Source organism: Haliotis cracherodii, unplaced genomic scaffold (assembly GCF_022045235.1).
Source record: "Haliotis cracherodii isolate W230 unplaced genomic scaffold, xgHalCrac1.p SCAF_18, whole genome shotgun sequence".
NCBI classification, from domain to species: domain Eukaryota; kingdom Metazoa; phylum Mollusca; class Gastropoda; order Lepetellida; family Haliotidae; genus Haliotis; species Haliotis cracherodii.
In genome coordinates, this window is record NW_027266273.1 from 6,608,333 (window position 1) to 6,635,447 (window position 27,115).

Here is a 27,115-nt window from a genome sequence, read left to right on the forward strand (position 1 = left end):
GAGATACCATGCCACAGTTCAACATGAATACCTCACTCAGACACAGTGTACTGAGTCCGATCCAGTCAGTCCTCATCTTATCCCCTAATGCTGAGGGCCAGACGGTAAAAAAAACGAGCCATATTTTTATGTCTTCTGGTTTGACGTGGCCCGGGGATCGAACCACAGATCTCCCAGTCTCCGGTCAGACACACTATCCACTACATCATGGCGGCAGTCTACTGCAAATGTAGTGTCTCAAAAACATGATGGTTAAAGGGTTTCTGAAGCTTTGTTTGTAAACAAACACCTTTATTCTTAACAAAGAATGGACGGGCCTAAAGGCAAGCTTTTTGATGCGCTTTACATATGGTAAAGAACCTGGCTGAAACCAAAGAACTCAAGAGTGATTGACTTCATTCGACCAAGGCATATTTATATTGTAATCTATGCTTTGATAAACACTGGCTTCCAATCTAATCAAGCTGGCAATTAGTATTTTTGGTTTGGTTTTTTATTTTACGCCACACTCAGCAATATTCCAGCTATATGACTGCGGCCTATGAATAATCAAGTCTGGACCAGACAATCCAGTGATTGATATTATGAGCATCGATCCACGCAATTTGGATCGATGACAGTATTTTGTAACTCATCCTTAAGAAAAAATCACCAGCTCTCTCTTCAATTTGCTTCTAATAAAAACATGACTTGAGCTAGTTTACTCTGCACAGCACTTGCATTGTCGGCTTTGCTGTGCGGAACTCTATTGTTTTGTTTGAGAATTGATTTGGGCATGCGACGTCACACTCAGAAATTAATTCATGCATGATTTAAAACCACACAGTACTGTCGATGTACTGTCCCTTTAACATGGAGGGTGAGAGATCTGACTGATCAATGGATGTTCAGAGGTGAAATCATGTTACAGTGGTTATCACCTGTTTTCTTTAATACAATACATAGGACAATTTTTGAGCTTGTGTTATGAATCTGCTGAACTGATATTTTTTCCAGATTTTGAACAACTTTTTTAAAGGAAAACCAAGGTGTGTTTCTTAAAAAATTTACGCCAACACTAAAATATCTAAGAAACTTTTCCGCAAATGTTACTTGCCATCAGCAGATTTCAACGGATGACTTCTGCATCTCTGTCAGTGAAAATTAATCACTTCTTGCTGATTAATGGAGAATGCATATTTGTGCATCACCGAAAATGCCGTCTAGTCAAGGCCAGATTGTGCTGTTTGTAATTTTGTTATTGTTTCTCATACAGTTTTGCACAAGGTCCATAAATTATTTTCGTGTAACAGTCACAGAACAGCCGTCTACTATTAGCTGAAATGAGTAATCATGAAGTCTGAAAATGTTGACCAAGGACGTTTTTGTTGTTCTCCATCCACCCAATTTGGCCCCATCCATCATACAATAATAAAAAAAAGACCTGGCATGATTCCCCCCCCTCCAGCCAGCCAAACTGGTCCAAAGCTTCCGTAATACAAAAAAGAATATTAGTCTGTCCTTACTTATAATTTAAGTTGGGCATTGAGTGTGTAGTGCGGCTTTGAACTATTTCAGTCATATCAAGGTGTGTCAGCCGATGCCTCAAGCAATGCAGGTCTTAGACCCATGAACTTTTGTTCCCTGAATGGTGAAGCCATTATCAAATGGTCAAAAAGGAAAAATGAACCAAGTTACTTGTTCTCTTGTTATTGTCCACAGAGACCGACATGTTATCAAGTATACACATTCTTTAGTGCATGGACATCCATTATTGCGTACTTGTACAGAAATTAAATACCACCAATAATGACAGTTAACATATACATGTTTAGAGAAAAGTTATTCACTAAGCCCAACAGAGATACGTGTATAAGGAAACAATGACATGCCTTTTTTATGTGTGTGTTTACTCAAGTTCCTCAGCGACACCTGTTTACTCCACAGAAGCAGAACAGTTGAACAGTCACCCTCCATTCCAAACACAAACAATGCACCATAGTTAATACCACACACATCAAAGGTCACTGCTTATACAATGTATCAAATCTCAGAACCACTTAGAATACGCCCATGTTAGCATTCCCTATTGTCAGAGGTTCATAACACTTCATATATTCCACAATAGGTGCCCGCACTTTATGATCCCTATCCATTAAACATGTCGTATTTATGATCATTCTCATATGAATGGAATTAACATCATTCATGACAACTGGTTATACCCAGTACCGTATTTGACTCCGTCAATCTGACATGGTATACATTCTTACAAGAAGGAAATGTACACATGTACATTGTAAGGGGCTGATAGAAATGAAGTATCCATACAGTGTATTATGTCAGATCTATATTGTATAAACATGATATATCAGGGGTGGTGGATAATGTTACTCACTGACTGGTGTATAAGGGGGTACAGTCTATACAGTACAGTGTTGTACAGTCAAACACATTGTAGCATTATGTGTGAACTCTTTGTTAAAGGGAATGTCAATAAGGATCACACACATCTTGGTCAAAACAATGTTGTATTTCATGACCTGTTTTCAAAGAGGAAGATTTATAACAGTGTGAAAATGCTGAAAAGCTATTAAATAAGAAAGACACTTAGCAATGAACTATGAGTGGAGCAGTGGAGCAATATAACATAATGCTAGACTCGCATGTTCTCACATGTTTTTTAGACTGTCCAATACTTGAATATTTGTAGTCTGCAGATAAAAGTAAATAGTTTCAAGAAACTAAAATGACAGAATACATCACAGATCATTCATTTATAATAATTACATAAAAAGGTTTTAATCAAATTAAAAGGGACAGGACATGGACAGTTTCGTGTATTTTTAGAACATGCATGAATGATTTCCGAGTGGGATGTCACATGCCCAATTCAATTATCAAAAAAATAATAATAGAGCACTGCAAAGTCAAGCCGACAATGCAAGCACTGTGCAGAGTAAACTGGCTTCAGTCTTGTTTTTTAATGGGGCAAATTCAAGAGAAAGATTGTGGGTTTTTTTAAGAATGAGTTACAAAATACTGATTGCCAGCTTTATTAGATTAGAAGGCAGAGTTTATCAAAGCTAGATTACAATATAAGTATGCCTCGGTCGTATGAAGGCAATCACTCTCCTACCCAGGGTTCTTTACAGCCAGCCTAGTACCTCTGTCACATCATCACATCCTAACCAACTCATTCATGTGTTTTTTATGTTTCATTTTGGATGAGTCTACACATTTAGATAAACATACGCCATGAAATGTTTAACTTCCATTGAGAAAATATCCCAAAAGGTGAAAAGCTATTTGCAGTAACACATTTATCCTCCACTTCCTTGTCACCGCGTATACGGAGAGCATATATATAAAGCTATATTGTCATGCCACCTCACTGTTGCAGTTGTAGTAGCATAGCTATATAATAATGCAAACCAATAGGTAAAGCGAACCAAATGGCTTGCATTAGGCCTGTCTGTTCTTATTTCAGAGTAAGGGCGTTTGTTTACAACAGGAAAAGTCCTGTCACATGAGAAGTCTACTTATAGTTTACAAACAGATTCAGAACAGTCTAAGTCCTGTCTCTTTAAGCTTAGGGTTGTCACAATATTTTATTTAAAGACAAAACATATATCAAGACATGTTTATCTTTAAATTATTTATCTTGTGACATTATGTGGCTCTGCTTGTTTAGGGGGACAAACCAAAGTGTTTTGGAAGTCCAGGATACTGACTATCTTTGTGATAACAAGTATTGAGGGATATATCTGGGCCTGCTCGGAGGTCGTTGGTCTCAAGTCAGCAGCAAATGCAGCAAAACTCCCTCAATGGGAATGAACAATTTCTCAATTCGTGTCAATAAAGTTTTAACAATTGTGATACTCTCTGGAGTGACTTGCATTTCACAAAAAACAGGACCAATACACAGCGAAGTGAGAAGGGCATTAATCCTTCATTTTACACTAATGCATTGAATGCAATGTTAAAATACCTTTGAACAAAATATCAGATATGTTCCCAATTTGCCTGCCAAGGACACACTGTATATAGTAAACTATGTTTATAATGAACACGCTTATAACAAACTTATTTATCGTCCCGGCCATTTGCCATATATTTTATCACATATAGTTGATGGATATAACAAACACGCTCATAACGAAATAACGGATATAGCGAACTCACCTTGTGGTCCTGTGTGTGCTCTGTCAACGATAATGTTTAAGTGAAGTCTTTGAAAGGCATTTAGAGGTGATATGCATAAGGAAGACTGAGTGAATGAGTTTGGTTTTACGCCGCTTTTAGCAATATTCCAGCAATATCACGGCGGGGGACACCAGAAATGGGCTTCACACATTGTACCCATGTCGGGAATCGAACTCTGGTCTTCAGCGTGACGAGCGAATGCTTTAACCACTAGGCTACCCGACCGCCCCGCATAAGGAAAAGGATTTATGGATGTCAACTTCTTTATTATGAGGAACAACGTTTCAGAGTATATACTTACACCTTCATCAGGTAAATGTCACCTGATGACAGAGTAGGCATATACTCCAAAAGTGTGTTCCTCATGATAAAGAAGTTGACATCCATAAATCCTCTTCCCTAATGTGTATAAATGTATAACCAACTGTTAATACCTGAGCTGAGCTCCTCACGTGTCACCAATCTGCCTATCAAAACATCTGCACTGCTGTTCAAAGCGTCAATAAACAATTGAAGGCAGTTGATTTACTCTTAAGTTCTGACACCTGGTCCTCAAATTACACCCTCAATTAACAATAATAACACAGTGATTGAAGTGTATTTATATTGTACATGTACACTGCACACTTTTGTTATTTATCGAGTAACATGTCACATGACTCGATAAATGATGTTTGACAGTCGAAAAGTGTATAACGAACGATGAATATAAAGAACTAAAATTAGTGGTCCCTTTCAGTTCGTTCTATCTGTAGTTTACTGTAGTTTGGAATCCTGGATAAATCCCTAATTCACTCATGTCAGAGGAATTGTTCTCTTTATTAGGCCACTAATAAGATCATATCATTTATTTACTAGAATTTATTCAGTTGGTATTCCAAAAATGTCAAATGTGACATTTTAGGTTGTATTTTTTATTTGGCATATTCAACAAAAATAATGTGGCATTACTGGTACTTCCAATTTTTATCATTACTGTGTTTGTGTTGGTCGTTTATAACACTGTTGTCTTGTTCAGTGAGTGAGTGAGTTGGGTTTAATGCCGCTTTTAACAGTATTCCAGTTATATCGTGGCGTGTCAGCTTAATGTGGGAGGAATGCCCGAAGTGATGCAGGTCTCAGACGTTTACCACTTCGGTGAAACCCACTAGCACGGGTATGGTGCTGACAAACCTATTAACATAATTGGGGCGAACCGGGATTCGAACCCACAATCATAGGTTTCTGGCGTGCCCAAGGGACGTGTTGTCTTGTTCAATTGATAAAACAAACATTGCCTAATTTAACTGTCTCGTTCTTACTACTCAAATACACGCCCACCAGCCCACTTTCTACTCCGTCTGTGTCAACAATGTCAACAATGTCAACAATGTCAACTACTAAATCTTACAGTGATGGTGATATTACAGTTCGTCCCACTGGTTAAATCTTGTAGTCAACAGACCACTATGTTAGATCTCAGTCAGAAAATACTTTCAGTGACGTCAGCCTTTGATCAATTTACTACACCATTTTGAACAAACAATAATATTAAATCCCCTTTGCTGACTTTAAAACAAGTCTATTGACCTACTCAAACATGATGTATTTATGCTATGTTGGTCAAACAAACAAGAGTTCTGTGATTATTCTTTGGATTTAAGTCCTGAAATAAAAAAACAAGAGGTTAATGCAATTTGTCAATCCTTATCCTGCTTTAATGTTGAATTTCCCTGCATGGTATTTTTTCATTCAACAATGTTGAGGTGAGGAGAGGTGAAATTGGGTTTAACATCGCGTCCAAGATTATTGCACTAACACAGCGACGTGCAGTGTGGCTGCTTCTACTAGTCCGGACTGATGCCGATTTATAGTGCTAGTCCACTGAGATACCATGCCGCAGTTTAACATGAATACCCGACTCAGACACAGTATACTGACTCCGAGCCGACCAGTCCTTGTATTAGCCCCTTAATGCCGAGCACCAGACAGGGTAACAATAAGTACCGTCTTTTGGTATGACACGGCTGGGGATTGAACCCCGAACCTTCCGCTCTCCAGACGGATGCTCTACCACTAGACAACGGAGGTGGTCTCAACAATGTTGAAAATTCAGTGAATGTACAGCATTATATTAGTTTTTGTTTGTTGTTTAATGCCATAGTCCGCAATATTTCAGTTATACAATGACAATCTGTAAAGAATCCAATCTGGACTGAACAATCCTGTGATTGATATCATGAGCAACGATCCATGCTATCAGGGTACGATGACATCACTGAGTCTGACCACCTGATCAGTTAAGTCACCTAACCCAAGATAAATAAAATGCTTTTCTACTTTTCAAAGTCAGTGTACACCCACACTTTCTTTCTCATACCACAAAACTACTAGTTTAAAAATTACGGGTAGTCCTGTGGGTACCCGGGTCCTCCTCAGTACCCACCCGCCCCGAGTCACCCGTCCCTGCCCTACTCAGTATCCCCATACTAGTATATGTTGGGAAGTATACCTGCATCAACAGGATGACATAACCAACGACTCTTCAATCCCAACTCCACGGCAATATTACTGCATTCGACATAATAAGCGCCCAGGGCGCTCTCGAAATTAAAAATAGGGGGCTCTTATTAGAAAAACACAGTTGAAAGATACATTTTGTGGTTTATGCTGACAGCTTGAAATGTTTATGTACGACATATATTTTTCTAGAATTTAATTGCCCATAATTAAGGGTGCATATAACACATGAGTGCGTATTGTATGCGAATAAATAAGTCTTGTGAGCATTGATCAATCGGAAGGGGTGCCAATTAGGATTGTTAACTAGCCAATATATTAGCAAATACCGCCGTGGGCGCTTATTAGAGCGGGGCGCTTATTATGTCGAATATGGTAATTCAATGTAGTTAGGACAAACCAAAATAGCTGGAAGTGTTAAAAAAGCACTTTACTTATGCCTGACCTCACATATGTAACATGAACAAACCCATATGGAAAACCAATAGACTTGTGTTCTGAAAAAAAACAGGATGAAAAACCTCTTTTTTCCAGGTAGGTGTTAGGGAAGGGATGTGTAGCTATCACTACTTCACTGTCTAACAACTGGGGTATCTAAAAAATGGGGCATACCAGTTGAAAGTTACTACCTGGGTACCCAACGCAACCAGGCTACCCGCTGTAGATCTCAAGAGTTGGGTTCAAAATATGCGATTTGGAATTGTTTTACTGGAGCCCTGGCAAACACGATCTTATAACAGGATCTGGTCATGCATACACTGAAGTAGACAAAAGCTTGATCTATACTCAAACATATATAAGTCAGAAGGAATGCAGGCATAGTCAGACAGAAATGCAGCATTTAGCGACTTGTAGTGTAACCACAGAGTTATATTGTTATTGTCATTAAACAATATATCATGTGACTAACCACGGATCCGGGCAGTCCAGTGGGTACCTGGGTTCTACTCAAGACGTACCTAGTAGGTGTGTTCGGGTTGTTTTACATAGCTTTTATAAACAAGTGTGTGTAAAAGGGAACATGTTGTATCCATGTTTTGTTTGTTTGTGGTTTAACGCTGCACTCAGCAATATTCCAGTTATATGATGGCGGTCTGCAAATAATCAAGTCTGGACCAGACAATCCAGTGATAGATATCATGAGCATTGATCTACACAATTGGGATTGATGACATGCATCAACCAAGTCAGCAATCATGACCACCTGATCCCGTTAGTCGCCTCTTACGATAGGCATGGGTTGCTGAAGACCTATTCTACCCCAGATCTTCACGGGTCTGTTGTATCCATGTGGATATGAGGAAATAATTACTTTCATGTAATGAGCACAATAGATGAAATGCATCAAGTGGCACTCTCTAGCACTAAACCAACATTTTGTTACGGGTATTGAGATGCTATGGAAAATCATGTATTAACAAAGTAAAATTCATGACTTTAATACAAGCAAAAAATATACTCAGAATACAGGGATAGAAAACAAAAATTCAAGTGGCATTCATAACAATGCTCTTTTGAAATAAAATGTGCCAACATCAAGAAAGGCTTTTGAGGCATCTTGTAGCTAGATTAGCAACTGTTACTCAGGAGACATTTGCTGCTTTCCTTATCATTTCCATTGATTATCCTTATCAACTTCTGAATCCACATTTTGTGAATAAAATCTTTCTTTGAATTTGTCCAGTTTAGGTTTTTAAAGGTACTGTTAACATGGGTTTCATGTAATAAATGCCACAATCTATTTTTTATAAGGAATATGATTTCGAGGTGTGCCCTTCAGTATTGGGAACTTATTCTAACTGTTGGAACTCCAACACTGGGAATTTCAAAAACTGGATAAGTAATATTAGTTTGTTGACTTCAAAGTTTCTTTTATGGTTAACACTGAACTCAGATGAGGATACTTTGTACCTAACATGCCCAATGGCTGTATTTTTGTAGCTACGTGGACAAATGGATGTCAAGTTCATTGTACATGTTGTATTGACTGTAACTGTATCATAATTCTCAGCAAACATATCTTGAATGATCATAAATGCCCCATAACCTCTCCAATATAAATGGTTGTTGAAGAATGCCAGGTCTTGCGTTGAGAATCTGCGGTTGTTTAAAACTGAGCCATAATCTCATCTCAAAGTGGTGTGTCTACTGGTGGTGCAGGTGGCCCATTGGTGCAGGTACCAGCAATTTGGATTCATTACTTGTGGGTTTGAATCCAGAATGTGTCCTTGTCAAGCCATATTTTGTCAAACAATGATATTCAGCTTCATCACATACTTAACGTGACCATTGTTACAGAACAGTGAAACTGACACTCATAATAATTTCAACAGTATTACCATAATTTTCCCCTTAGTTATCCAGGTTTTGACTATTTCTTTAACAGTGAAATGACATGATAATATATAATACTGCCATGACCTCCCCCAAAAAGTGCACAGAAATTGTGATCCTATGAACATTTTCTTATTCCTTTTCATTCCTTATGGCCAATGCATACTGACAAATATTAATTATCTTGTAATTTATTATTTGATTTTTTTCAATGTATTTCACCCAATCAATTTGTCAAAACTATGCTTAAAATCATATTCAGTGTCTCATTTTGTTGTCCATGGAAATACCAAAATACCATGACGGGAATAGAACTCGGACATCCATGCTTGAGCAAACACACATACCAGGGGGCTCCAAGGAGCTTAACACCGTCAAATTAGCTACCCGACTGTTCAAAAATTCCACACTCGCATCTATGGTAAGTGACTGTTAATGGCATCAAATAGTTATAAAATTGTTATTTAATAAGATAATGAAATATTAACAGCGTTGTCGTTTTAATTCCACTAGTAATGATCGCTTAAGCTCGCTGGAACACAAAAAAACTAGTCAACTATTTTATACAAAAAATACAACCTCGTAAAATGTAAAAAGACTGTGAAAGAAACAAAAGAATTACATGTGCCTATAAACGATGGATTCAACAGTTGTGAAGGGTCTCGCATTTAAATAACGTGTGGTTACAAACTGCACGGATAAAACGCACATTGATTGAAAGCCCGTGACAGGCTGACGGGGTACCAGAGCAACTCACCTTCAACAAAATGGTAGTGTGTCCGGCACACTAACAACACAAATAAAATCCTCCAAAGTCGCATCAATACGTCTCCACGAGGCGAGTCCAGCTTGCCTGTAGAAATATACATGTATAGTGCCCACGAAAATTGTGAAGGTCCAGCCTTCAAGTTCAACTGGCAACGCTGAAAAATAACACTTGTCTTGTTTCCGCGAAATCGAAAAAAATCCTTTATGAATGACGGCACACTACTTCTACGAAAATGGATCCTCGTTACGAAATATATTATCACATAGTTATTTCTTCCCGTCCGTCATGTTGTCGCCTTGTATCTACATTGAATATCCCCGCCTTGCATGTGACACGACGTCTGCGATAACACGAGTCACGTGACCATAATAATGAATATTTAGTGGCTGGTAAGGGGAATTAAGTTCGTTGCTTAGCTACGTGTATACAATAAGAGTGCTGTGTACCAGTTTGGGTCGGTGAATAACTAGTATACAGCTCAGCGCGGCGTAACTTGACGCCGAGGGGTGTGCGCGTGGCTTTATGCTGTTGTCTGATAGAGATTTCGATAGTCTGACAATACAATTTCACAACAATAGGCCAATCAACGACACACAAATTTAGCAACACATTCAACTAAGAGGTTGGTCCGTTTCCTTCCTGGAAGTTGGCTTGTATAAGTATTGATATCGTATGTGTATGTATATGATTTGGTATTACATAACCAACCCTAGTCTATAATGAAAGTTGACTGTGGTTCAGTTCACGTATGTTGGAAGCCTAGGTTATATTTAAAAAATCCGATAAATATCAATTTTCAAAATGATGTACAATACTCTTATATTTATATCAAATTACCCATTTTATATTTCATATTTCTAGTATTGACGTACTGCTCAATATCAAACTAATTATTTTATAAACAGTAATCACTGATATTTTATTACATAACAAACAGTAGTCCATGCGTGAGAGCTAATCCAACTCAAATATTTGGGTGCAGTTAGATTCAGTCGGCGAGCAAACTGGGTCTCCTTTCAAACATAGACTTGTATACTGTATGGTTTTAAGTAACAGGGATATTTCACCGTGATTGTGCATATTCGGCGCGACAAATCAGTATCTGAGTCGTGGATATGTCATGCGTGACATGTCTGTTGTTTATATCTGTCATTGAATATCCCCTAGTGTCGTGGTATTTCTGTGTCGTGTTGACATATGCTCGACACAAGGAGTATTTGTCTTTCCTAACAACAACTAAACCTGTATAACTAATGACTAGGAGAAGGCTGTACTGTGTGTGTTATGGCCGTGCTGTATGGTTATATAACAATGCTATATTGCAGCAATATAGCACAATATACGTCACAAAAACTACGATTCAGAAACAAAATAGGTCACAAAATACTTATTTGTACTTCCTCACGCTTTTTAAAAAAATGTTAGATGGTAGTTTTCTGATCATGAACAGATTATTACACTTCTGTACCTAAATATATGAAAAACACCTTTCCAAAAAGCGACTGACGTCTCTTAAGACTCAGGAGGAGAAAAAAAGATATTAACGTCGGTAATACAAAAACTTTGTTCATGACATTATAACGTATGGGAAGAGAATATACAGAAATGTTTCTGCCCTTAAAAGCAGTAAATTTTTCAATTTCTTTTTATTTTGACCTAAATTGCTACCTTTATCCTCATTTTGAGAAAAAGATCCGAAGAATAGATATTGAATTTGTTGTTCCCCGGAAATGTTTCGTTATACAAGGTGCCTGCGTGTTAACGTGCAATGTAAGCCGATTGTATAACACCAAAGCATAACATATTATTAACGCTGAGCCTGTATGTGACACTTTATGAAACCTACGTGGTTTATTGACTTAGACACCTGGGTGCCGTTGTACAAAGCGATCTTAGCGCTAAGGTGATCGTAACTCCCATAGCTTAACATAGACTTACGACAGTCGTAGTGATGAGGTTGTTTTGTACAGCGGTACCCAGCATAACAGCGCAGTGATTAAGTTCGGGTTTACGTTGCTTGGGAATCGAACCCAAGTATTAGGCGTGACCGGCAACGCTTTAGCTACTAGGCTATCTCATGACCCACCAGGACAGAAAGACCATCTTTCTGCATGCATCTTGGTCAAATAGCTTTAAAAAGCTATACTCAATGTGTTATTCCCTACACCCTTACTTTACAGCCTCGATTATCCAGTGTGTTATATCTCCACTCTGTTATGACATATATTTACTGGTATTCCCTAGACTCGTTCGCTATCAAAATTCGTTTCAACCCGATTCGTTTGGAACAGACGCTTAAACAGTCAATTGATATTCCTGTCATGAGCGAGAGACATTCTGTGCTCAGTAAGGTAAACGAGAGACAATATTCCTGTCATGAGCGAGAGACATTCTGTGTTCGGTAAGGTAAACGAGAGACAATATTCCTGTCATGAGGAGAGACATTCTGTGCTCAGTAAGGTGAACGAGAGACAATATTCCTGTCATGAGCGAGAGACATTCTGTGCTCAGTAAGGTAAACGAGAGACAATATTCCTGTCATGAGGAGAGACATTCTGTGCTCAGTAAGGTGAACGAGAGACAATATTCCTGTCATGAGCGAGAGACATTCTGTGCTCAGTAAGGTAAACGAGAGACAATATTCCTGTCACGAGGAGAGACATTCTGTGCTCAGTAAGGTAAACGAGAGACAATATTCCTGTCATGAGCGAGAGACATTCTGTGTTCGGTAAGGTAAACGAGAGACAATATTCCTGTCATGAGCGAGAGACATTCTGTGTTCGGTAAGGTAAACGAGAGACAATATTCCTGTCATGAGCGAGAGACATTCTGTGCTCAGTAAGGTAAACGAGAGACAATATTCCTGTCATGAGCGAGAGACATTCTGTGTTCGGTGAGGTAAACGAGAGACAATATTCCTGTCATGAGCGAGAGACATTCTGTGTTCGGTAAGGTAAACGAGAGACAATATTCCTGTCATGAGCGAGAGACATTCTGTGTTCGGTAAGGTAAACGAGAGACAATATTCCTGTCATGAGCGAGAGACATTCTGTGCTCAGTAAGGTAAACGAGAGACAATATTCCTGTCATGAGGAGAGACATTCTGTGTTCGGTGAGGTAAACGAGAGACAATATTCCTGTCATGAGGAGAGACATTCTGTGCTCAGTAAGGTAAACGAGAGACAATATTCCTGTCATGAGGAGAGACATTCTGTGTTCGGTAAGGTAAACGAGAGACAATATTCCTGTCATGAGCGAGAGACATTCTGTGTTCGGTAAGGTAAACGAGAGACAAAGATGGTGACGTCCTACATGTGACTTCCGGAACGCAGCGAATGGGTACATAATGTGGTGGAATGGAGATTTGAATAACCTGGAACACCGAAGATGTTATTTTTAGTGTAGTGTCCTATATTAGCTGACCATCTATTGCTGACATCATGTTATATACATGGGTACTTGAGAACATATAGGCTATATTCTATTTTGTCATTGTGTGATTACCTACTTCAGCATAAACCACGCCCGACTTATGAGTAAATCCGACTTGTGAAGATTCGGGTAGGAATATGCCTTCAGCAACCCATGCTTGTCATAAGAGGCGACTAAGGGGACCGGGTGGTCAGGCTCGCTGACTTGGTTGATGCATGTCATCTTATCCCAATTGTGTGGATCGATGCTCATAATGTCAATCACTGGATTGTCTTGTCCAGACTCGATTATTTACAGACCGCCTTCATATATCTTGAATATTGCTGAGTGCGGAGTTAAACAACAAACAAGCAAAATATTAGCCAATCCAACCAAAGTATGGACTAAATATATTTTAAACAAGTTGTTTGTTTATATCTAATTATTGAATAGTGTTGCACCTTTTCTTTATTCTTTTAGCACGTGGGCGATGAACAGATGCATATGAATGACCGTTGTGAGGTCACTACGAGTTTCCAACGATGTGGATCGATGCTCATGATGTCTATCACTGGGTTGTCTGGTCCAGATTCGATTATTTACAGACCGCCGTCATATAGCTGGAATATTGCTGAGTGTGGCGTTAAACAAAAATCAAACGAACAAAACAAAACTACGAGTTAAAACAGAGGTGTTACCTCCCACATGCGAGTTGTTGGTTGGTTGTTGGTTAACGTCGCACCCCAGCAATATTCCTTAGGAGCTGCATATAGGATGCTGTATGTAGGAAGCTGTATATAAGGAGCTGTACACAGGGAGTTGTATATATGAAGCTGTGTATAGGGGGCTGTATATTCAAATCATATTGCAAGAGGAAAATGCGTTAGATCCATACACAGTATTGGAGCAGTATGTTAAGAATGCCTGAAAGTATAGATATGTCAAAAAGTGTTATAATATGACGTTTCAAGTAGCAGAAAATGGTAAAATTAATTGGCCTTCAAAAGTAAAAAAGAAATTTTCTTTTCTGCGGGAGTTGGGTATATATGGGAGCAACAATTTGTACATAATATAGCAGATTTTATCTAAGAATTCGTATTTCGCGTGATGGAAATACACGAGCAAAACTGACATGGTGCGTTCCTTCGGTGCACCAGAACAAGTAGCTATACCCTTTATAAACTATCCTTTTGTTTGGAATTGTACCTTAAAGCTATAACTGTTTCACACAAACCTGTGACTGATGTCATGAGCATCGACCCATGCAATTTGGATATGATTACATGCAATCAACTAAGTCATCAAGATTGACATCTGATCCATTTAGCCGCCTCTTTCGACAAGCATGGGTTGCTGGGGACGTATCTTCGCACCCGGAATTCCCATGCCGAGACCCCACACCCAGGTCATAAATATTAGAGACAACATTTTAAATGTGCCAATAGTTGTATACATAACTCAGCAGACAATAAAAATCGTGACGGTGATGTGGATTTTATTGTCCCGATATTTTACAGCTATACATATGTTAGCAGTGTCACGGGTCATGTTTGGGATACACACGGGAACATGTTCTCAAACCCCACAAAATATTGCTGAAATATCTGCTTCTTAGACATATCAGAATCTATGCTTGCACGTCAAAATCACTTAACTGATGTACCATTTAACACAAAGTGTGCCATGTAATATGTATCTGTTTATGTATCACCTAATGCTGTGTCAACTTGCGGAGCACTATGCAGATGAGGTGCTGTATAAGAGGTGCTGTATAAGAGGAGCTGTATATGAGGCGCTGTATAAGAGGTGTTGTATAAGAGGAGCTGTATATGAGGTGCTGTATATGAGGTGCTGTATATGAAGAGCTGTATATGAGGAGCTGTATATGAGGAGCTGTATATGAGGTGCTGTATATGAGGAGCTGTATATGAGGTGCGGTATATGAGGAGCTGTATATGAGGTGCTTTATAAGAGGAGCTGTATGTGAGGAGCTGTATATGAGGTGCTGTATATGAGGTGCTGTGTATGAGGTTCTGTATATGAGGTGCTTTATAAGAGGAGCTGTATATGAGGAGCTGTATATGAGGAGCTGTATATGAGGTGCTGTATATGAGGTGCTGTATATGAGGTGCTGTATATGAGGAGCTGTATATGAGGAGCTGTATATGAGAACTGTGTATGAGGAGCTGTATATGAGGTGCTGTATATGAGGTGCTGTATATGAGGAGCTGTATGTGAGGTGCTGTATATGAGGTGCTGTCTTATTATAGAGATAGGTGTATATGAGGAGCTGTATACGAGGAACTGTATATAAAGAGTTGTTTACGAGGACCTGTATATATAGCGAGGTGTATATGAGGAGCTGTATATAGTGAGTGAGTATGGTTTAACGCCGCTTTTAGCAATATTCAAGCAATATCATGGCAGGGGACACCAGAAATGGGCTTCACACTTTGTACCCATGTCGAGAATCGAACCCGGGTCTTCGGCGTGACGATCGAACGCTTTAACCACTAGGCTACCCGACCGCTCTGTATATAGCGAGGTGTATATGAGGAGGTGTACATAGGGAGATGTGTATGAGGAGGTGTATATATCGAGGTGTATGTGAGGAGCTCTGTATAGGGAGCTGTATATAGGAAGCTATATACGAGGAGCTGTATATTGCGAGGTGTTTATGAGGAGGTGTATATGGCGAGGTGTAAATGGGGAGCTGTATATGAGGAGCTGTATATGGCGAGGTGTACATGGGGAGCTGTATATAGCGAGGTGTATAAAGTGAGCTGTTCCTCCCCTCAGCAACATGAAGAAACACGACGCCCTATGCTAATCACTATCAGCTTTGAGTTTGACTAAATGTATATAGTTGCATGACAAAGGACAGTTTACAAGAAGTATTTGTTCAGAAGTCACGAATAGACGACATTAACGTCACATGGCCTCAAATCAACCTATTATTATGAAGGTGTGTGTGGTGTGAGTGGTGTGTATGGTGTGGTTGTGTGTGTGCGTGTGCGTGTGTGTGTGGTTATGAGTGAGAAAGATATATCTGAAAAACATTTTGTTTAATCTATTACCATTGCGCTATTACCACTATCAACATTTCACATAGACACAGTAGTCCTGTTTGTAACCTGTTGGAGGACGTGGCTTTATTTGTTTCTTCACACCAGGCCCACAGTGGTGATCCACATCAAGGCCATCACATGTGTAATATCCTATTGGTGGAACGTTCACCCTTCCAGTATTGCCATATAATCACATGCAGTCTGTATCTTGTTCTAGCCAATGTCAAATGTTCTGGAAATTTTGTCAAATGTGAGTTGTCATTTTCCAAAAGACTAATCAAATTCTCAAATTCTCTCAGGGGCCTATATTGGGCTGTGGCATCCCGTAGGGGTTGATGGACTTTGTAGTGAAGTCAGGGGCCTATATTGGACTGTGGTATCCCCTAGGGGTTGATGGACTTTGTAGTGATGTCAGGGGCCTACATTGGACTGTGGTATCCCCTTGGGGTTGATGGACTTTGTAGTGAAGTCAGGGGCCTATATTGGACTGTGGTATTCCCTTGGGGTTGATGGACTTTGTAGTGATGTCAGGGGCCTATATTGGACTGTGGCTTGCCCTAAGGGTTGATGGGCTTTGTAGTGATGTCAGGGGCCTGTATTGGACTGTGGTATCCCCTAGCGGTTGATGGACTTTGTAGTGATGTCAGGGGCCTGTATTGGGCTGTGGTATCCCCTAGGGGTTGATGGACTTTGTAGTGATGTCAGGGGCCTGTATTGGGCTGTGGTATCCCGTAGGGGTTGATGGACTTTGTAGTGATGTCAGGGGCCTATATTGGACTGTGGTATCTCCTAGGGGTTTTATGGACTTTGCAGTGATGTCAGGGGCCTATATTGGGCTGTGGTATCCCTTAGGGGTTGATGGACTTTGTATTGTTCTATTGGACTACTGCATATGAACTAAATATGAACCCCACTCACTAGATATCGATTAAGACAGTTACTTCGATTGGTTTTCACATATTTTATTCAGTTACGATATGGATTCTGTCGAAGCTTTCATATTTTACAAATACGGTCAGTATTTATAATAAATAATAATTCTCTTTCAAGGAAAAGGAGAGGGCAGAAGAAACAAACGAAACATCACAGTTTGTAAGAAGTCTTTCGTCAGAGCTGGGACGGCTGAGCTGCTTCAAATATATTATCATTTGCATCGATACCGAGCTCGACGTTGTCACACACTGGTGTTCACTCTATCAAACAATGGTTGGCAGGATTCAGGCACAGTGGTATCGAGTCGCCCACATAGCGATGCAACATTCTGACTGACTACAGTCTATTTCACCTGTGCAGATACAAGATTAGGCATCGATGTAGGGGTCTGAATATGAAAAGAGAAAGCAACATTCATGTTCTGTTAAATATTGATCGTGATGTCAAAGACAGCTTAATCAGACATTCAAAGCACAACAAACCCACTTAACCCTGGGCCATCGCGTGATTGATCTATTTAAGAATGCACAACATCTACAGGATGGTACACGTACTCCCTTTACAGAAAGCACGTTGACGTAGGTTAGCCAAGCTGTCCCCAATCCAGAATTACAGTGAAGGTTGAGAAAGTGCTGAGAGTGTAATTATTTCAGAAGGTATATATATATATACCTGTTGTTTATTCGTGGCTAGCGTTAATTGGATTTTTTTCCCATTTTTTTTTCAAATGTTGATGTTTTTCGTCTAACGCTGGACCCGTTGTTTATTCAAGGAATGCTTTATTCGATGATATACGATATGCCGGCTTGTTTGGTCAACTGAGGTATTTCAGATCAGAAGACATGTTCGTTCTTTTCAAACAATACGTCGATGTTTTGGTGGTGATGTTAAGATGATGCTCAAAAGGCTATTTTCAGCCGAAAAATTATTTCCCTGTAAAAGCCTCTCCCTACTTTTAGAAAAAAAACCCGCCGAATTCTACAGTCTCTATAAATGTATATTTATGAGTAAGACGTTGTTAAAAGCGGGTTGGGTCAATACTTTAACGATACAATCATCGACCTGGATAAAATGGAAGTGTTATTCCAGGGATGGATTTATCAATGAAGCCATACTTGACTAGATGCAAGTACGAGCCCACACCTGTACCGAGACGTCGCGTTGAACGAATAAAGGCACTTTAATCCGAAAGTCGACTCTGCCTTCGATGGTGCTACAAATTCTGAATTGCAACTTAAAGCTACAAGGATTTATCATTTTAAATGAAAAATATATAATCGTAACCACCCCTTTATTTTCGACAAAATAATCTGACGAACAAATAATCAATTTGCATTGGCCGAAAATAGGCAGTATTGTTATAATGACTGATGACATGACACATGTTGTAGTGTCTGTAACAAGACGTGTGTTTGAATGTGAGTGGTTGTTTAGGCCAGTGGAAGCCCCCTTTTAAATCCAGCATTCCCTGTTAGAGGGGTACAGTGCTTCACGATCCCATGTCCATTTGCAGTATTTGTATATATTCAGTATATTAGCGATTTGTGTGGAATTCAGACACTTTCTCTATGTAATTGACTGGTCATTTATTATAGGTGGTCTTAAGGTGGGGGATGTGTGTTTGAGCGGGGTGTGGGGGTGGGGGTGGGTGTGGGTGTGGGTGTGGGTAGTATGATGCAATCCTAAGAACTATCTTTTAGTTGTACCACAGCATCTGCGATGTAAGTCCCAGATGTACACAAAGACTGTGTACGGTAAAACGGGATCTTGGATTCAAACCCACTATCAGCTGATCCTGGCACAGCGATCAGCCGTAACTCTGCCTAACGAATTCCGGTGCCTTATATCACTGGACTACCTACGCCCCTTCTGAGCTGCAAATGAACAGCATCATATGTGAAACAAAAAGAGAAGAAGAAAGACTCTCGGACATGCAGACCTAGCCTAAAGCAAGCATGGCACCGACTTTTGAAAGCTTTTCTTCAGATTTTCTATTATTAGTCACAAATCCGACTCCTTGTTATTACAGGATGTTCGTCTGCGTGTAGGAATGGCGTTATCTAAGCGACTGTACATTGTACCACTGCACGAAGAAAAGTGATTAATCTTTGGGCCACTTGAAACGCCCCCCGTCGTCAACACAGCAGTCGTTTATCGTCAACATTGTCAGGACGAAGGCTGATCACCGAAAACGATTTCATATAAAACATTGGGCAGGTGCCAACCCTTCCCTGGCAGACATTTTTGAAATAATATATGTTTGTTTTTCAGTCAAATAAAGGACTTAAACCGTTCTGTACACAACGCTGCAGATATATAAGAACGCGCCCCAAACAATACGTTCATCTCTATCACAGACTTTGTACAGTAAAGTGTTTGAATACTCCGCTCTTATTCATCGAGGGCGGTCGGGTAGCCTTGTGGTTAGAGCGTTCGCTCGTCACGCCGAAGACCCGGCTTCCCGACATGGGTGCAATGTGTGAAGCCAATTTCAGGTGTCCCCCGCCGTAATATTGCTGGAATATTGCTTAAGGCGGCGTAAACCCCCACTCACTAACTTCTTTATCGACCTAACACAGCACCAAATGGGGTGGTTTCCGTCGGCCGGATTTCTGGCGCATACTACCGGATACCCGGATACATATATCTGGTGGAAACCATCCCCTTTGGTGAGGTGTAAAGGACCCCGGCGAAACACGCCGTTTTTGTTGTGTAACCTATTTATGTTGTGTTTAGATTCCTTCACAAAGCTATAAAAGATAACACAACAAATTGATGCAACTTCTCGGATTAGTTTAAAGCAAGAAACAAACTTCTCAATACACATAGTGAACACCTCTAATATAGTTCAAGACCTGACCTTGATCGATAGCCGTTGTGCTTAACCCGGAAGTTGTATTGATGGTAACTCATGACTTCCGCCATAATCAATTAATTCATCCGCAATCAATAAGTATTTTATGCGAAGGCGACGATAAGATGTACACACATGAAGATTACTGCTCAATGGGCCGAGTGTTTGGTTTTGTTATCTTGACCCTACGTTATCTTTACAAGGATTGACTGCCATACCCAAGCCCCCTGTATAAAGGCTGAGGAGGCGCGGTCTCGCCACGTCGGTTGACGGATGAGCGTTTGTCCTAGTTACGGGGATATTGATAAATATGTAGATTAAACGACGTAGATTTAATCAAGCTAGTTTGACATATTGGAATTACTTTTCTCTAAATATGTAATGAAATTTTAAGCCTGGTGGCGTGTTATGAATAGTTTTTCGTTCATCGTACATTTTGTCCGTGGCCTTCTTTGGTTCCTATATGTTTTTGTATTTTTGTGTGTGTTAATTTTCATTGCTATCCATGGGGCAAGGGTGGCCCAGTCGTCAAAGGCGTCACGATTCGCTGTGCTAAGTTGCGTCCCATGGGCACGCCAGAAACCTATGATTGTGGGTTCGAATCCCTGTTCGCCCCGATTATGTTTCTAGGTTTGTCAGCACCATACCCGTGCTCGTGGGTTTCACCGAAGTGGTAAACGTCTGAGATCTGCATCACTTCGGGCTTTCCTCCCACATTAAGCTGACACGCCGTGATATCACTGGAATACTGTCAAAAAGCGGCGTTAAACCAAACTCACTCACTCACTCATTCATTGCTATCATTTCAAACATAAGAAAGAGCTGCTTTGCACAATATTTCAGTTATATCACGGCATGTCGAACTGATATGGGAGGAAAACACGAAGTGATACAGGTCTTACACGTTTACCACTTTAGTGAAAGAAAAGACCACGTGGTGGCGTGGTGTTGCCAACCGTACTGAAGAGACATAATCCTCGGATTCGAACCCATTCTTAAGGTGGTGATGTCACAACATGTCATGGTGAGCTCTGCACGAGCCATGATGAAAGCTATAACCCAATAGAATCATGACAAACGTTTTCCTTCCTGCACAAAGATACATTGAGTAGAACGAGAATCTCTCACAAACTAAAAGGGGCGGTGGGTAGCCTAGCGGTAAAGCGTTCGCTCGTAATGCCGTTGACTCGGGTTCAATTCCCCACATTGGGTCAATGTGCGATTGGGTCAATCCAGGTGGGTAGCCTAGCGGTAAAGCGTTCGCTCGTAATGCCGTTGACCCGGTGGGTAGCCTAGCGGTAAAGCGTTCGCTCGTAATGCCGTTGACCCGGGTTCAGTTCCCCACATTGGGTCAATGTGCGAAGCCCATTTCCGATCTAGTGTCCCCCGCCGTGATATTACTAGAATATTGCAAGAAGCGGCGTACACCCATAATCACTCACTTACAAACTAAAAGACCAAGTACACGACCGTCCACTTACAACGTAGAATCTAGACAGCCTACGAAATCTTTTATCACACAGTAATTTTCTCTGTTTCTTTGATTAAAGACAACTGAGCCAACTGGCCCATTTGCATGATCTAGATTGGCTTTCAGTGATACAACATTCCATGTAGGTAGTCCACAGTCACAGTGTGGGACAATGTTAACACATGGCTTTGGGGTAAAATGAAATATGAACAGCGTTGAAACAAAAAAAATGTAAACTCGGAACTGTTGGTTCTGTCATCAAAGTAATAACTACAGGTAAAGAAGAGTGAGTGGTTTTTTTTATTCCGCTTTTAGTAATATTCCAAATCGAGGACAGCAGGATAACCTGAAACGGGCTTCACACATTGAACCCATGTGGGGAATCGAGCCCGGACTTTCGGCGTGACGAGCAAACGCTTTCAACACTAGGCTACCCCACCGGGAGGGGGCACGGGTGGCCAAGTCGTCTAAGGTGCCGCGATTCGCTGTGCAGAGTTGCGTCCCTTGGGCACGCCAGAAACCTAGGATTGTGGGTTCGTATCCCGGTTCGCCCCAATTATGTTTCTAGGTTTGTCAGCACCATACCCGTGCTCGTGGGTTTCACTGAAGCGGTAAACGTCTGAGACCTGCATCACTTCGGGCTTTCCTCCCACATTAAGCTGACACGCCGTGATATAACTGGAATAATGTTAAAAGTGGCGTTAAACCGAACTCACTCACTTCCCCACCGGGCAGGGTAGAGAGGAGGCGTCAGGGCGTTTCAAGGCAGAAGCCCGTTGCCCTGATACACGCAGGTCATGCTGCGGTTGTTCACCATGTCACTATACGCCATACTGCAGGCTCTCCTTGGTGACCTCAATCCAGGTGTGTTTACCCAACAGTTGTCCTAGGACTGTTGTAAGTACCGAAAAGCATGCTTGTAAGCTCAGCCCTAAACTAGGCTTTTATCACCTTATAGGACCGAATATTTCAGCTAAAATATATCACAGGGCTTAAATACGTAAATAATACCCAAATAAATAACTACTATTTTGAATAATCAATTCATTACAAATTCAAAAGAACAATACATTTGCGCTACGTGACACCAAAACATCATGAAATTCAATTGCTGAAACCAATGTGTCGTATAAGTACGGAAGCCTGTTACAACCCTAACGGTCTGAAGTTTCGAAATATCCGCTCACTGAACTATGTAAAGAGAAAAAAACCGTTTTTAAACAAATGAGCTTACAAACGGAGGGTCTGAAATCGATCACTCCCCGGTGGTAGGTGCAGACTCAAAGGTCTCTAAACTGGTACGTTTCGAATACAAAGAGACAAACTGGAATTGCGATAACCTCGTAACGAGTACATACCTAATGAGTTAATACTGTTAAATGGTTAATTCGGTGTTTGGTATTGTGGCACAACTGGTCAGTGGGTTGAATGGATGCGGTTACATCATTCGCCCAGGCTTGGATTCCTCATACTTGAACACAAACGGCGACGTTGTTATTAAAGCAGTTGTACTCAACTCAAATATTTAACTCCACACATCTCCTTTCCATTCCACTACACACCTCTCTGCTCCACTCCGCTCCACTCTGCTCCGCTCCACTCCACTCCACTCCAACATCCAACTCCAATCCTTTACTTTCCATTACACTCCACACCTCTCGGCTCCACTCCGCTCCACCCCACACATTCAACCCCAAATCGTTGCTTTCCATTACACTCCACAACTCTGCTCCGCTCCACTCCAACATCCAACTCCAATCCTTTACTTTCCATTCCACTCCACACCTCTCTGCTCCACTCCACTCCTCTCCAACATCCAACTCCAATCCTTTACTTTCCATTCCACTCCACACCTCTCTGCTCCGCTCCTCTCTACTCCACTCCAACATCCAACTCCAATCCTTTACTTTCCATTCCACTCCATACCTCCCTGTTCCACTCCACCCCACGCCTCTCCACTCCACCCCACACCAACATTCAACTCCAATCCGTTGCTTTCCATTAGACTCCACGCCTCTCCACTCCATCACACTACACTCCAACATTCAACTCCAATCCTTTACTTTCTCCATCCACGCCTCTCTGCTCTACTCCACTCCGCTCCATGCCTGCCCATTCCACTCCAGCATTCAACTCCAATCCGTTACTTTCAATTCCGCTCCGCACCTCTCTGCTTCACTCCACCCCACACCTCTCCACTCCGCTCCATGCCTCTCCACTCCACTCCAACATTCAACTCCAATCCGTTACTTTCAATTCCGCTCCGCACCTCTCTGCTTCACTCCACCCCACGCCTCTCCACTCCGCTCCCCTCCAACATTCAACTCCAATCCTTTACTTTCGATTCCACCCTACGCCTCTCTGCTCCGCTCCACACCTCCACACTCCACTCCCCTCCAACATTCAACTCCAATCCTTTACTTTCCACTCCACCTCACGCCTCTCCACTCCACCCCACTCCAACATTCAACTCCAATCCTTTCCTTTCCATTCCACTCCACTCCTCTCTGCTCCACTCCACTCAACTCCACCCCACACCAACATTCAACTCCAATCCGTTGCTTTCCATTAGACTCCACGCCTCTCCACTCCATCACACTACACTCCAACATTCAACTCCAATCCTTTACTTTCTCCATCCACGCCTCTCTGCTCTACTCCACTCCGCTCCATGCCTGCCCATTCCACTCCACTCCACTCCACTCCAGCATTCAACTCCAAACCTTTACTTTCCATTCCACTCCACACCTCTCCACTCCGCTCCACTCCAACATTCAACTCAAAACCTTTACTTTCCACTCCACCCCCCACCTCTCTGCTCCACCCCACTCCGCTCCATGCCTCTCCGCTCCACTACACTCCAACATTCAACTCCAATCCTTTACTTTCCACTCCGCCCCACACCTCTCTGCTCCACCCCACTCCGTTCCATGCCTCTCCGCTCCACTCCACTCCAACATTCAACTCCAATCCTTTACTTTCCACTCCACCCCACACCTCTCTGCTCCACTCCACTCCGCTCCATGCCTCTCCGCTCCACTCCACTCCAACATTCAACTCCAATCCTTTACTTTCAATTCCACTCCACACCTCTCTGTTCCACTCCATGCCTCTCCACTCCGCTCCAACATTCAACTCCAATCCTTTACTTTCAATTCCACTCCACACCTCTCTGTTCCACTCCATGCCTCTCCTCTCCACTCCAACATTCAACTCCAATCCTTTACTTTCCACTCCGCCCCACACCTCTCTGCTCCACTCCACTCCGCTCCATGCCTCTCCACTCCACTCCACTCCAACATTCAACTCCAATCCGTTACTTTCTATTCCGCTCCACACCTCTGCGCTCCGCTCTACACCGCTCCGGGCGGGTAGCCTTGTGGTTAAAGCGTTAGCTCGTCACGCCGAAGACTCGGGTTCGATTCCCGACATTGGTACAATGTGTGAAGCCCATTTCTGGTGTCACCTGCCGTGAAGTTGCTGGAATATTGCTAAAAGCGGCGTAAAAAACCACTCACTCACTCACTCACTCACTCACTACTCTCTCAGTTTCATAATGACACATGCAGTACTGACTGACTGCAATGGCGTCTTCTTCCAAATCAGATTGGAATTCTTTGAGTTTGTTTCAGACACATGTATGTTGTTATCGTGATTTATTCAAATTGTCAGCATTTCCAGAGGAGTGAGGGTAATTACTAAACGTGTAAGAAGGACGGACGACGGACATAGCGTCACATACCCTCAGACTGGAAGAGTTGGTGAGCTCAACTCAAAAGCAACGCACCTATATCCTCTATATCCCAGGTACCATTGTAGTCTAGTTTATGGTTACTTTTAACTTTGGGCATTCTCTCTAATTTGAACAGATCAAAAGTAAATTGATCTTTTAAAAAAAATAATAAAATAAAAGTTTCAAGAAAAAGGGGAAGTAATATTGGCACTTATCGGAACAAAATACCCCACCTCCCGTAAAGAAACACTGCAATACCAGCAAAGTCATGGAGTATGCAGTGATAAATTACCATCCTGCCCATACACATTCACAGATTCAACTCGTTCATTAAACCAAGATCAAAGGTCTTATTTAAACCATATCAAATACAAATTGCACTTTCAGAAGTTCATATTTATCTTGCTATCGAGAATCAAATTAAAAGCATTTCTTCACGAATACCAAGTACATTTCAATATACAGTATATCCATTATACGCAATGTGTAGTTGGTCATCTACGTGTCTGCCAATTTACAGGCTCTCTCTCTCTTAATTCTTTATGAGACGTACACGAAATCTGTTTGCCTTCGTGTCTTTGCTTTAACGAAAGTCATTATCAATAAGCCCCGGCTGTACCCAGTGGGGGAACTGACCAGGTCTGATTGCTGATATATACTGTTTGTCTAGCAACAAACAAACTGGTTGTCACTCTCAGGTTTCACCTAACGCTGACAGGTGAAATCGGAGATCAGACCCGTACATTCACTGACGCCACAGATTGATTTCGAGACAATAGTGCACCACGTGTGACGGGTGCGTTATTGTTGCTGCATATGAAGTGGAGATTGTTCCAAATTAAATTTAGCTGTTATTGATACTGATCGATGTTTGGTGTTGCTTTGAATCGTGATAAGGAGGCGTTGAATGTAGGTAGTTGAGTAAACGGGTTTTTACGTCACCGCACTGACGTAGTCTGTAACAACGGTATCATGCTGGATAAATATATCGTTGTTTAATCAGGTACATACATATACGCATTAAAAAACACCATCCGTTCGGTACTGTTTTCATCCGAGTTTCCATGTATCTTTTGGAAATGTCGACATGTGACATTGCCATTATTTTGATACCTGATGATCCGTTGGTATGAGAACATTGTATACTATGTTTCTCCAGATAGTCACAAGGGTGAGGTGAGGTGAGGTGAGGTGAGGTGAGGTGAGGTGAAATGGGGGTTTAACGTCGCGTCCAAGATTATTGCACTTATATAGCGACGTGCATGTACGTGTGTGTGTTTGTGTTGCTGCTTGTACTAGTCCGGACTGATGCCGATTTATAGTGATAGCTCACTGAGATACCATGCCGCAGTTTAACGAACTCAACAGGACCACTAATTTTAGTTCGTTATAACTGCAGTTCGTTATAAGCCTATATACAGAACATACGCAGCAAATGGCCAGGACCAAAAATTAAGTTCGTTGTATCTGTCAGTTCGTTATAAGCGTGTTCGTTACAAACGTAGTTTAGTGTACATCATTTTGAAAGCATTGAGTGAATTGCGCTTGTCAAACCAGCATTTTTTCAGGTACATTGCGATTATATTTTGTGAACAAAAACAGATATGTTTCTTCAGAAAATAAATACAGTATACACGATTTAAAGACAATTGCTATTTCATATCGAAGTAGAAATAACAAGTTTTCAGGCGTATGGTTAAGTATCTTAATGTTATAGTTTCATGCGGACGTTGACTAGAAAGCAGTGTCTATACTTGTCAGTTGTCATTTTATGAAAGAAGATGAAAAGAACTTACACAACGAAATGACAACCCTGCAAAGAAACGTCATATCGTAATGTCAACAATAGAGCTATGTG

The 27,115-nt window shown here is 41.2% G+C and overlaps 1 protein-coding gene across 1 annotated transcript in view; it reads right to left on the reverse strand.

Moving 5' to 3' along the window:
• Positions 1-9,887, reverse strand: part of LOC139465712 (uncharacterized) — a 154,746-nt gene extending 144,859 nt beyond the window's left edge. The window contains exon 1 of the mRNA XM_071247531.1: positions 9,776-9,887. Within this exon, the coding sequence (XP_071103632.1) occupies positions 9,776-9,887 (112 nt within the window). The remainder of the gene's footprint in view (positions 1-9,775) is intronic.
• Positions 9,888-27,115: the final 17,228 nt, after the last annotated feature.